General features: G+C 42.6%; 1 protein-coding gene across 1 annotated transcript in view; it reads right to left on the reverse strand.

Annotated features, from left to right (window-relative positions):
* The window catches only part of LOC108790637 (large neutral amino acids transporter small subunit 3-like), a 213,740-nt gene that overhangs the window by 170,825 nt on the left and 30,490 nt on the right, over positions 1–12,425 (reverse strand). The window contains exon 2 of the mRNA XM_018560943.1: positions 2,085–2,292. Coding sequence (XP_018416445.1) covers positions 2,085–2,292 — 208 coding nt within the window. The remainder of the gene's footprint in view (positions 1–2,084; positions 2,293–12,425) is intronic.

Raw genomic sequence — 12,425 nt, forward strand, 5'->3', positions numbered from 1 at the left:
ATTATAGAGGGCTCAATCGTATTACCGTTAAGAATGCGTATCCGATACCTCTTATCATTGAACTCTTTGACTCAAGGGTTCTAAGATCTTCACAAAACTGGACCTAAGGGGAGCCTATAATTTGGTCCGTATTAAAGAAGGCCATGAATGGAAGACAACATTCAATACCCAAAGTGGCCACTATGAGTACCTGGTAATGCACTTCGGGTTATGCAATGCTCCGGCTGTCTTCCAGGAATTCATAAACGATGTGTTGTGCGATATGCTTTAACAATGTGTTTGTAGTGTATCTTGATGATATACTCATCCATTCTCCCTCACTGGCTAACCATCAGGCTGATGTAGCCCGAGTACTCCAACGTCTGCGGGAGAATGGCCTATTTTGTAAACTCGAAAAGTGTGAGTTTCATCAAGTCCAAGTCACATTCCTCAGATATGTTATCTCAGACAAGGGGTTTTCCATGGACCCACAGAAATTAGCAGCCGTGCTCCAATGGCCTCGCCCAGTTGGTTTACGCTCCATTGCGATTGCAAACCTTATATCTGAACTGCTGAATCTTTCAGCAGCTTGGATGCAGCACTTGTTGACTTGCAGTTTTCTGTTTAGTGTCTGGGCCCATAACCTTTTGGTTATGTGTTTAGAGGAATAACTGAGATCTTGAGGAATGCCGAATTAAGTTTTACTTGCTTATAAGAATGCTGCATACATGTATACAGGAAGACAGCATCAAACAGGAAACATATCTACCATAGACATAAGCATACATATAGAAACCTAACATACAGACTAGCTTTGCACCACAGGGCCATCTAGTGCCCAAAAGACAATACTATATTTCTGAACGTCAGCAATATAATCAGTACAGCAAACATCAAGGAAAAAGCTGGCATTGTAAGGGTTCCCTTTGGGATTGAAATCGTAACACCTCCCTGCCAAGAGTTTGTACTTCCCATGAATGTCGGATCGTGCCATTGACTGCAAGGTGTCCCAGTCATACTGGAACCCTTACCCTTAGGTATAACCCCTATTGTTGCTAGAACCCTCACAGTAGTTCGGCAAGGCAACGTGCTAGACAGGATGTGTAACAGCATGACTATTCCACTTCGTCTGCCCCCAGTGGCGGAAATGGCCCTGATTACAGGCATGATTGCTTCTAAGGTGGACCACATAGAGCTCCTGAAATTCTGTGGATGACACTATGTAGCTAAAGTGAACATTGCCAAATGGTCAGCAGGAACAGACCAAGCATGGGCAGGATAGCAGATACTACCACTCATACAGCTGTCCACTGAGAACCGTCACCTGCTAATGCGGAAGCGGTAAGGCGATTAATGGATAAGTGGTCAGAGGTGTTTTCACAGGGGAATTTTGACCTGGGCTGTAGCAATGAGATTGAGTAGGAGAGTCCACCCATCCAGAAACGGAACAGAAGCATACCTACACACCTTTTATCAAGAAGTCAAGCAGATGTTGGAACAGATGACACAGCAAGGCATAATTGTGGACAGCAAGAGCCCGTGGGCGGCTCCCATTATCTTAGTTACATTAATTAGTTAAATACACCTATTTTTCTTTTTACTTACAATTACTGTTTTTCCACTTCCTGGTCCTCTTAGACAAAAGTGATGTAGCCCATGCCTAAGAGATGCAGCCTGGGAAGGCTACATCAGCAGTGCATTGCTTGGAAAACTGATCTGTAAACTGCAAAATCTCGCAATATCTCAGGGAAAGACATTTTCCCCCTGAAATGATGTGCATGGTCACATGTCCTAGTCACATGTACCAGAGATTCAGGAAGCAAAAGGGAGATGGATTAATCTGCCCTTAGTAAAAAAAAAAATGGCCACTGTGAGATGAATAGGGAGGAAAATAAGAATAGGTTATGCAAAGAATAGAAAGTCTGCAATTATCTATACGTATCTCTCTGTAGATTGTCATTACTAAACATTTCTAAAAGGGTCTTTGTTGTCATTTTAAACATAAGGGTAAAGTTCTAACTTTAGTTTGGATAATAGAATAAAACCCACTATTAAGAATCACCAATCTGTTTAAATTTATAATTAAACTGTTGTAAAACACTCACCTTCCCACTAATCTCAGTGGACGAGGCCCATAACGATCCATCAGTATACCCAAGGGTAGAGTCGTTGCACTTAGTAAAAAGGAACCAATTGTAAAGCCCAAATTGAGCATCTCCTCCTGTGCTGTGCATGTTGGCCATGGCTGTGGAAATTCCCTGCTATCCCCTGCTGTTTTAATGAATGTTAAATTATCTTCAGTGGAGTTTGATTCTGAAAGTAGAAAGATTTCCTGTAAATTGTGGGATTTTAGCAACATTGCTATTTTTGTATTACATAGTTTGTAATGATGCCTCACTGAATTGGCCAGTCGGATGATCGATGACTATCTAAGACCCCATGTGATTGCCTTACCCTTGTATTTAAAGGACACATCTGATCTTCTAAAAAGTATAGATGGAATCATGATTCCGCCTGACTCCTGGCTGGTCACAATCGACGTAGAGGCGCTATATAGCAGCATCCCCCATTCCAAAGGCATACAAACCATCAGACAGTTCTTGGAGGAAAGAACCAATTCATCTATCTTATATAACAACTTTATACTGGACTTGTTACTATTCATCTTGACACACAATGTCTTTACTTTCAACGGCTCCTACTACCTCCAGATACAACCAACCTGTATCTGGGGGGGGGTGGGAGTGTGAATTATTCCACTCCTTAGACGCCCATGGATACTCAGAATACATCCTCACATGGCTAAGATATATAGATGATATCTTTATGATCTGGATAGGTTCCAAAGAGGAACTGGAGATGTTTGTCTCATTTCTGCAGCAAAACAACTTTAACCCCTTCGTAACGGGAGACGTACACTGTACGCCCCGCCACAAAGGGACCAAATGACTTGTCACGTACACTGTACGTGACAAGTTATTTGCTGCACTAGAAGGCTGGTAACCGCTGAGAATCAGCGGTTACCATTCAGTAATGGATGTCTAACTATCTAGGCATCCATTAATGAAAGGGTTAACCTTTTTCAGACACCCGATACCCTAATATCGGGTGTCTGAGAGTCACAGCAGAGCGGACACACATGCCGGCTTTTGCCGGCATTCTGACAGCTCATATAGATCGAGAGAGATATCTCTCTCAAGCTATACTGGCTTTTTTTTTTATCTTTGACTTTCAGAAATAGACACATAATGTATCTATTCTTGAAAGTAGAATGTTTCAGTTTTCTGAAACATTCAGTGACCGCTGAATCCTGAACTGCTGCAGGATCAGTGTCACTAACTTATTATCGGCTGTTCTGAAGTTTGAAGCAGCCTGATAATAACCAAAAATGTATTAATTTATCAAGCAGTAATAGTGAGATTAATTCACAATGACTGCTTGATATAATTAAATAAATAAAATAACATTTTTAAGTTTAAAAAAAAAGTGAAAAGTGTAAAAAAAAAAGTGTAAAAAAATAAGGGACAAATAAATGAATGTATGTATTGCATTTTTTTTTAGCTGTGCTGGTTTTGTTAAAAAAATACTACAAATCAAAACTGGGAAAAAAGTGTTTTTTTTTACGTTTTTTTTCCTATTTTTTTATATTTTATTTGTCCTAAGTGAGGCATTAGACACATGTATGTTATATAAATATATAGCCCTATCTGTCCTCTAAAAAACAATATATAATATGTATCGGTGCACTTTGTAAGAAAGTATATTACTGACGTGAAAGAATCACACAGCAAAAATGTCAAAAGTGTGTCAGTCATTTACGAACAGAAACCAAAAACAAGCTCAGTCATGAAGGGGTTAATCTAAAATTTACCATGCAATGTCACCAGAAATCTATCCCATTCTTAAGGTGCCCATACACCTTACGACCATCGCAAGACTTTGGTCTTGCGATGGTCGTATGCTCATTAAAAGCCCGTACGATCTGCCCAACTTGGACGGGCAGATCGTACTTGCGATCATCGGAAGCCCGCCCGGCTGAGGGGCGGGCTTCCGATGACGGCAATGCAGAACAGGCAGTGCGCACACCGGCCCGTTACGCAGCTATCAGGCTAGCAGGCTAGAAACCCGCCGAGAATCGTACGATTCTCGGCTGGTTTTCAAGCATGTTGGCTCCACAAAAGACGTGCGACCGTACAGTAGAAACGGTTGCACGTCTTAGTTCACACTGCTCGATTTTCGTACGATCGCGGGATTTCGCCCGCTTCTCGTACGAGAATCGAGCAGTGTATGGGCACCTTTAGATGTCAAGTTGGGAGTCGACGACGATGGCTCAATTTTCACGGGCCTCTACAGAAAAGAATCGGCAGGAAACACTATCCTGCACGCAACCAGCGCACACCCGATCCCGCTAAAAAGGAGCATACCCTACAGCCAGTATTTACGGCTGAGACGGGTATGCTCCTTGGAACACCTCTTTGAGGAAGAGGCGGCGAAGCTTAGGGATCGCTTATGCGCAAGGGGGTATAGTAGACGGGTTTTGAAACAAGCATACCAAAGGGCCAAGCTACAAACCCGGGAGAAACGAATTTATACGTCCAACAAACAACAGGCGAGGCAACAAATGCCAACAGTTAAAGTAATTACCCGCTATTCCAAGCAATTTAATCAAGTCAAACAGATTTTAGACAAACACTGGCATCTGCTATCACAAGACCCTATAGTTTCTAAGTATATAAGAGCCCAACCGGAGATTGTATACCGTCGCCCCAGGTCCCTACAGGACCAGCTAGTACATAGCCACCATCTAGAGACAAAGGCAAGAGAAACAGCCCACATGGGAACTTTCAAATGTGAGCACTGCATTTTTTGTAAATTCATTACACAAGGCAGATCTATCAAACTCCCTAATGGCCAACCATGGTCCCCTAGGGACCGTATTGATTGTCAAACTAGGGGGGTTGTTTATCTTATGACCTGTCAATGCGGCGCATTTTATGTGGGGAAAACTATCAGGCCCTTCTCAAAGCGTATTCAGGATCATGTGTATTTAACATCTAATGGCAAGATGACAACGCCAATTAGTCGCCATGTTGGCCTGTACCATAACTTCGATCCAACCGTTTTATCTTTTTTCGGCTTGGAGTGCATAGTAGAGGATACACGTGGGGGTGACTGGGACAAAAAAGTACTCCAAAGAGAGACAGGGTGGATTTATACGCTACGGGCTACACAGTCACCTGGGCTAAATGAAACTCTCAGTTTCATACCCTTTCTATGACCCCCCTTGCTGATCGATCAAACACAAAGGAGAAACCAGATTCTCTGCCCTGTGTAACATCCTTTAGGTGGTTGATTCAACCCATGGAGACAGGTAGGGGAAATACCTCGGCCCTTTGGGCAATATTGGGGGGTCTTTATAAAACACCTTGCAAAGAGTATATAAAATACTGGGTGGTCTATATAAAACACCTTGCAAAGTCTATATAAAACACCCTGTAATGACTAGATCAACTAGATCATGTACCTCCCTTAGGACCAGGCTCCAACTGACATTGCACTGTACCTCCGAATTCATAGGAGTGGACCTCTGGAATATAGTGGCTACTTTTGACCAGACAATATGACATCAATAAAACAACAAAACCATAGAGACCCCCCAAGGAACTAATACGACTGCAAATTATCCTTTACTAATGGCTTCACAACATTTAAAGGTCCATGATGGGCTGCTACTAGCTCATATAGATATAGGTGTGAGAAATGTTTTGGGCCCTTTGGGCAACATTAGACCACTTATTTAACCCTGTATAACAGTGGTTCTCAACCTTTCTAGGGCCGGGACCCCTTGGTAACATTTGCCAAGTTGTGGTGACCACCAACGGTAAAATTTAGGGATGACGCGGCTGCTGCAGCGACATCTGGCGGCGTGGCGGAAGAACTGACACTGCTGCGCTAGGAGAGGGCTGAGGAGGACTCTCACCTTATTATTGTTTATTTTTTATAATTTACTTATTTTTTAATCATTTGTTTCTTATTTCTTTTTAATCGCTTTTTTATTTTTTTATTCTTTTATTTTTATTTCTTTAATAATTTTTTTATCTATTTTTTTTCCAGTTCATTGCTATCACACAGAGGCAACAAGCCCCTGTGTAATAGCAATTGGAGGCGACAGGTTCTCTTTATTGACCCTGTCACCTCCAATACAGGAGTCCTAGCACAGCACTGTGCTGGAACTTCTGTGACAGGTGAGAGGGGAAGACTGCTATCCCCTCTCACTGTGCACACGGTGCGGCAGGTTTACTTTTTTAACCCTGTCGGGGGGAAAAAAACAAAACTTTCTCCTGGAAAGGTTTAGTCTGCTCGATGAGAACGTTTGACTGATGGCGGGCCCGATGTCAGAAAAAAAAAAAGAGCAGAGAAAGCGCTTCTCTCCTGGGTGGCTGGAAGCCGCTAGGCGACCCCTGGCAAATCGCCATTCGACTCCCGACGGGGTCCCGAGGTTGAGAACCACTGCTGTATAAGGACCATATTAAATAAAAACCCACCCATAGGTTCAAATTATGTTAATCTGATCTTGTATGGTACTTCTGAATCCACCAAAGGAGACCTCTTAAACATACCAAATAAAATTGACCAACTTCGAGCACTTTGGGCAACATTAAACCATCCCTATACCACTAGAATGGTGGAACGAACTGCAAATTGATGATAAAAACATTATAACATTTGAAAGTCTATGACGGGCTGAGATGGGGCTAGGCTCCTGGAACCATTTACTCACAAAACTGTATCTTGGTTTAATTATAAAGACATAAAGATACAAATGATGTTGTATTTAATTATCTTGTTTTGGACAGGATATGCCATTGCAATTGAAATGGATGCTATTCAGTGAATTGATCATATGTATTGACATGGCATTTATATATATGATTTATATTTGTTTATGTATGTATATATGTCTGTTGCTATATTCTTAGTTTGCAAATTATGAAGATACCAAGTTGGGGTGTTTTATTAGAGTCCTGACTGTTATGTGTCCTCGACAAGCTGATCGGGCATCCCCTCTTGGTTTTTCCACACCCTGGTGTTGCTAGGGACAGTGGGACCTGAGAGCATCACATAGGGCACTGCCACCCCCTCCAGGGATGGCCGGTATCATTTTTCTGGGGACCCCCCTTACGCCCCTGTATATGGAGCGGTTATCTGGTGTTGTTTCATTATGAACAGTTAATCCTGTTCAGTCCTTTGCTTAGCCTGTGTAGCCGATCAGGCCCTGTCTGACCAGCGGAGGGATGCCTGTCATTCCTAATAGACGGCTCGTACAGGACTATATTAATGGGCGTAGTTCCCCGGACGGCGCGGTGACACTGCTGACGTCACCGCGCCGGATGCCGTTATAGCGCCCCCGTGAGCCACCGACATCAGTATGCGTCCTGGAGGCGGCTGCGCTGGATGTGGGTGGCCTGGAGGCGTCTGGAGGATAGTTTTTTTGGGCACAGACGGGACGGTCTCTCCTCCCTGCTTCTCCTTTCCTTTTCTAAACACCCCAGGACAAACTAAGTGACTAAAGGTGCCCATAGACCTTACGATTATCGTACGATAATCGTATGCGATCGACTTTTCGTACAACAATCGTAACGTGTGAATAGAGTGCCCGACCGATAGTACTGTACAATCGTACGACTTTTGACGGTCAAGCATGTTTGAAAACTTTGGTCGTAGGATTAACACGTCGTAGGAAGTCGTACGATTAACACCATGCAAGCGCAAACGAAAATAATTGCGGTCAATTACCGCAAGTCGTCCAGGTGTTTTTTTTTTAACTACCGCTGATTGAACCTTTCGATAATCGGGGCAGGATGGGGCCGTCGTACGAAAATCGTATGGGCACCATAAGAGACGTCTTCCATCTAAGGTATATTGATTTTTTTAAGTGAATTGGGGGCTGCTCCCCCACTATGCGTTGATGCTTTCCACAACATATTCATGCATTGTGGATACATGACCATGCCTCTCTTATGTATTTATCCCAGGCTTCCATTGTATTGCCCTCCTCCCACCTCCTGCTCAACATTGGGTTGCTTGGTTCCAACTTTGGCTCTCCTGATCACCGGGGAGGACCATATGGGTGCGTTGCCCGGATAGGCCCGCTTGGGGACACATATACACCAGCTTGTGTAAACTAGGTAGGTGAGAACTCTACCCAATTCACTTCCCATAAAGAGAACAACAATTGTATAGATCATGTATATTGTTTTTCTAAATTATACAGATATTCCCTTTTCCTGAAGAAGCGCAGAGGTGCGCGAAACGTTGAAACTGCTCCTCCACTCCTAACCCTTCCAACAGTATAGTTTGACCACATGATTATTATTTATGTTATTTCCATTATGATGTTTGGACTTTGTTTGCTTTAACCTAGATCATGCGTTATACCTTTTATGTGTTGAACCCAGATCATGTTCAATGTCCTCCTATCTCAATCATGGTTTTTTAAACGGTCATACTCTGCATGTAGGGCGGTGTTAGTGGAGCAAAAATTTGCTCCACTCCTAAACCCTTCTAGCCTTGTCTCCAGACCTAATGATTATTATCCATGTTACTGTCATTATGAATTTTGGACACCTGATGAATTAGCCCTGATCATGTTTATTACCTTTAATGTGTAATCCAAATGCAAATCATGTCTTCTCTAACACATTCAATACTCTGAATGGAAGGTTTTTGTTAATGGAGTGAGCATATAGGGACTTATCTACTCAGCTGGTTGTTTTTATGAATTGGCTATATCAATTAACCTCTTTTTAAATGACCACTATTAAAAATGTATATATATTTTTTTACGATCTGTTGTTGTCTGGAGTTGTCATTTTGGTGCGTTCAAAACCCCCTTTTCTTCCTATCTTTTGTTAACTATTATTACCAGGGGTGCGGCACCTATTATCCAGATCCAGGCCAAAACTTTTTTACAATAAAGTGTTTAAAGACTGGACTGTCAGCCGAAAATCTGGGTCTGAATGTGCGAATTGTGGCCGTCAGCGACTAGTCAATGTTAGGGCAGAACAGAAAGTGGCAAGACTGGTACAAGACAACAGAAGGGCAACAGTGCATCAAATTACTGAAGATCTTAATCAGGGATCCTCTCAAATGATCTCTGAACTCACTGTTCGCCGTACACTGCATCGTATGGGATATGGAAGCCAAAGGCCTGTTCGAACACCTGTCTGCAGTTAACAAGATAAAACGTCTCCAATTCGCACAGGAACACAAGGATTGGACAGTCGGGCATTGGAAAAAAGTTATGTGGTCCAATGAATCATGTTTCCAGTTGCATCATGCAGATGACAGAGTGAGAATTTGGCAGGAACAGCATGAAAGCATGCACCCCACATGCATGAGTACAACCCTTCAAGCTGGTGGGGGCAGTGTTATGGTTTGGGGCATGTTTTCCTGGCATGATTTGGGCCCTTTAATTTGTGTGGAACAATGTCTGAATAGCACAACATACCAAAGTATCGTTGCTAATCAAGTTCATCCTATCATGTTGATGGCGTATCCCAATGGAGATGGCTTCTTCCAACAAGACAATTCGCCATGCCACGTTGCTCGTATTGTGCAGGAGTGGTTTCAAGAACATGAGGGAGAATTGACCTTGCTTAGGTGGCCCCCACAATCACCAGATCTCAATCCAATTGAGCATTTGTGGGACGAAGTTCAAAGAGCCATCAAGCAGCTGGTTCCACAACCATCAAATCTCACAGAACTGCACAGTGCTATTCATCAGGCATGGTGTCAGATTCCTCGCATCACCTTTCAACATCTCGTGGAGTCAATGCCAAGAAGAATCGCCGCAGTATTGAAGGAAAAAGGTGGCCCAACGAAGTACTGATGGGGTGGTCATAATCTGGCCACTCAGTGTATTGGCAGTCAGTGTGAACACTTTTGTTATATTGGCGGTCAGTGTGAATACCTTTGTTACATTGGTGGTCAGTGCAAATACCTTTGTTACATTGGTGGTCAGTGCGAATACTTTCGTTATATTGGCTGTCAGTGCTGTTCGTTATCCTATCTTTAGTGAAGATCTATGGGGGGTGTCCTTTTATTGGGGCGCTCCATGGTAATAGATGTGGGGTGTCAATGCCTGCGGCTTTACATATAGGGCTTCAGAAGATGGTCATTCTTTTCCCAATTCTGGATATGTTTAGTGTGAGCTGCTTCGTTATGCTTTCTGGAGTGGTACACTTTGGAGAGTCTTTGTATTGGGGTGCTCCACAGTAAACTATTTGAGGCGTCATTGCTTATGGCTTCACATTTAAAGCACTAGTAACTGATGGCCTTCCTTTTTTCTAAATGCTTCTAAAATAATTGGTTTGACCTGTAACATGGATATAACAGATCTCCTATTAGTTTTGGAGTGCTGCTTTAAGGGATGTCTTTGCAGGTTTAGCGGTACCATAAATTTTGCTATGGGGCCCTGTGATTTCTAGTTACGCCCCTGATCACAGTTCTATACAGCGTTCTATATCAGAGTTGTATACCGCATTCTACATCAAAGTTGTATTCAGCGTTCTACATCAAAGTTGTATACAGCGTTCTACATCAAAGTTTGTATACAGCGGTCTACATCACAGTTCTATACAGCGTTCTACATCAAAGTTGTATACAGCGTTCTACATCAGAGTTGTATACAGCGTTCTACATCAGAGTTGTATACAGCGTTCTACATCAGTCTATTGCAATAAACATCATGTCAAGTAGGCCAAAAAGAACAGGCAGACGCTCCCATGCAGCAATAAGAGGGCAAGCAGCCTCTGTGTCCGCAGGCCAAAGTCGTGGTCGTGGACGTAGTACATCCTCTGCAGGCAGGGCATGTTTGTCCTTTCTATCTGGTGTTGGCCGTCTTATTCAGCAACAACATACAGAAGAGTTGGATTGGATAACAAAGCCATCCTCATCCTCTGCCACCCAGGCTCACATAGGCTCTCAGTCCACTGCAGCTGCCAAAGCGGACTATTCTGCCTCCTTGTCCTGCCGGAGCCTCACCATCATGCATGGAGGAGTCAGCCGAATTGTTTGAACACACCGTCAGTGACATGCTGCTGGAGGATGCACCGCAATTACAATGGTCTGATGTTGCTCACACTATACAAACCAGAACTCATGGTTTTGTTTAATCTTAAATTTTTGTTGTTCAATTATTTTTGCCCAGTCAAATAGCAATAGAGATGTTTTGGGCACAAGGAGGGAACCAAAAGGAAAAACATTTCCCTTTTGTGATAAAGTGCATAGCATAATAATAATAATAATAATAACATGCTCTGGTAATTAACAACACCCAGACTTGGTCTGATTTTACACTCCTTAAGCAGACTAGGGGATATGGAGAAAGGTGGGAAAAGTTTGACCATCTATTAAGAAAGGAAACAAATTAGCAATAATAAAATAGCAATCTCGACTAAGTCTTCCTTCTCCATTTAACGCACTCAGTATTTCTTGTGCGGTTTCTTGCTGCATGATGTTTGACTGGGCCAAAATAATTGAACAACAAAAAATTAAGATTAAATAAAACCATGAGTTCTGGTTTGTAGAGTGTGAGGCACTCCTAATGATGATCCCTATCCCTTTAGGAAGGTTCCACCATTCGGACTGCATCATACTCTAGTGGTTTGCTAAGGGAACTTTGTATCATGTTTCATTTTAATGGTGAATATGATCACGATGCATTACTTGTAAATATAGTACAATCCTCATGGTGATCCCCATCCCTATAGGAGGGCTCCACCATTTGGACCTTACTATATCTTGTTTGCTTGCTGCACACATTATATATTCTGCATTATGTATACCTTACATTCTGCCCCATCCAATGACATTCTTGATATATATATTGATTATTCAAGGCCAATATGTAATGCCAAGACACTTTCAATAACTTAGTCATTTGTAAATATAGTAAATTTCTCATGGTGATCCCCAACCCTAATGGAAGGTTCCACCATTTGGACTTTACTATATCTTAATTGCTTACTGTATACCCTGTATATAATGTATTCTGTAGATATTTTGCATTCTGTCCCATCCAACGACATTTTTGATATTTATTATTCAAGGCCAATATGTTATGCCAAGATATTTCTAATAACTTAGTGATGACCACGATTATGATGCACTGTTTGCAAGTGTAATGTACTCCTAACGGTGAACCCCATCCCCTCTAGGAGGGCTTCACCACTCTGACTATATTGTACCTTGATGGCTCATGTGGCTCATGATGCGTCTCTCTCCCTCCCCTGTCCTTTTCCTTCCTCCCTCCCTTCATGTTTTTCGGTCTCTTCTCACTCAGGGTGCTGGCATCTACCTATCCGGGACCACCTGTGGCCTTTAGCCAGATGGTGAGGTGATCGTCAGGACCCTCTGCGATCTACATAGTCACATCGAGCACT

This window comes from Nanorana parkeri, unplaced genomic scaffold (genome assembly GCF_000935625.1).
Source record: "Nanorana parkeri isolate BGI_ZX_2015 unplaced genomic scaffold, ASM93562v1 scaffold490, whole genome shotgun sequence".
Taxonomy (NCBI): domain Eukaryota; kingdom Metazoa; phylum Chordata; class Amphibia; order Anura; family Dicroglossidae; genus Nanorana; species Nanorana parkeri.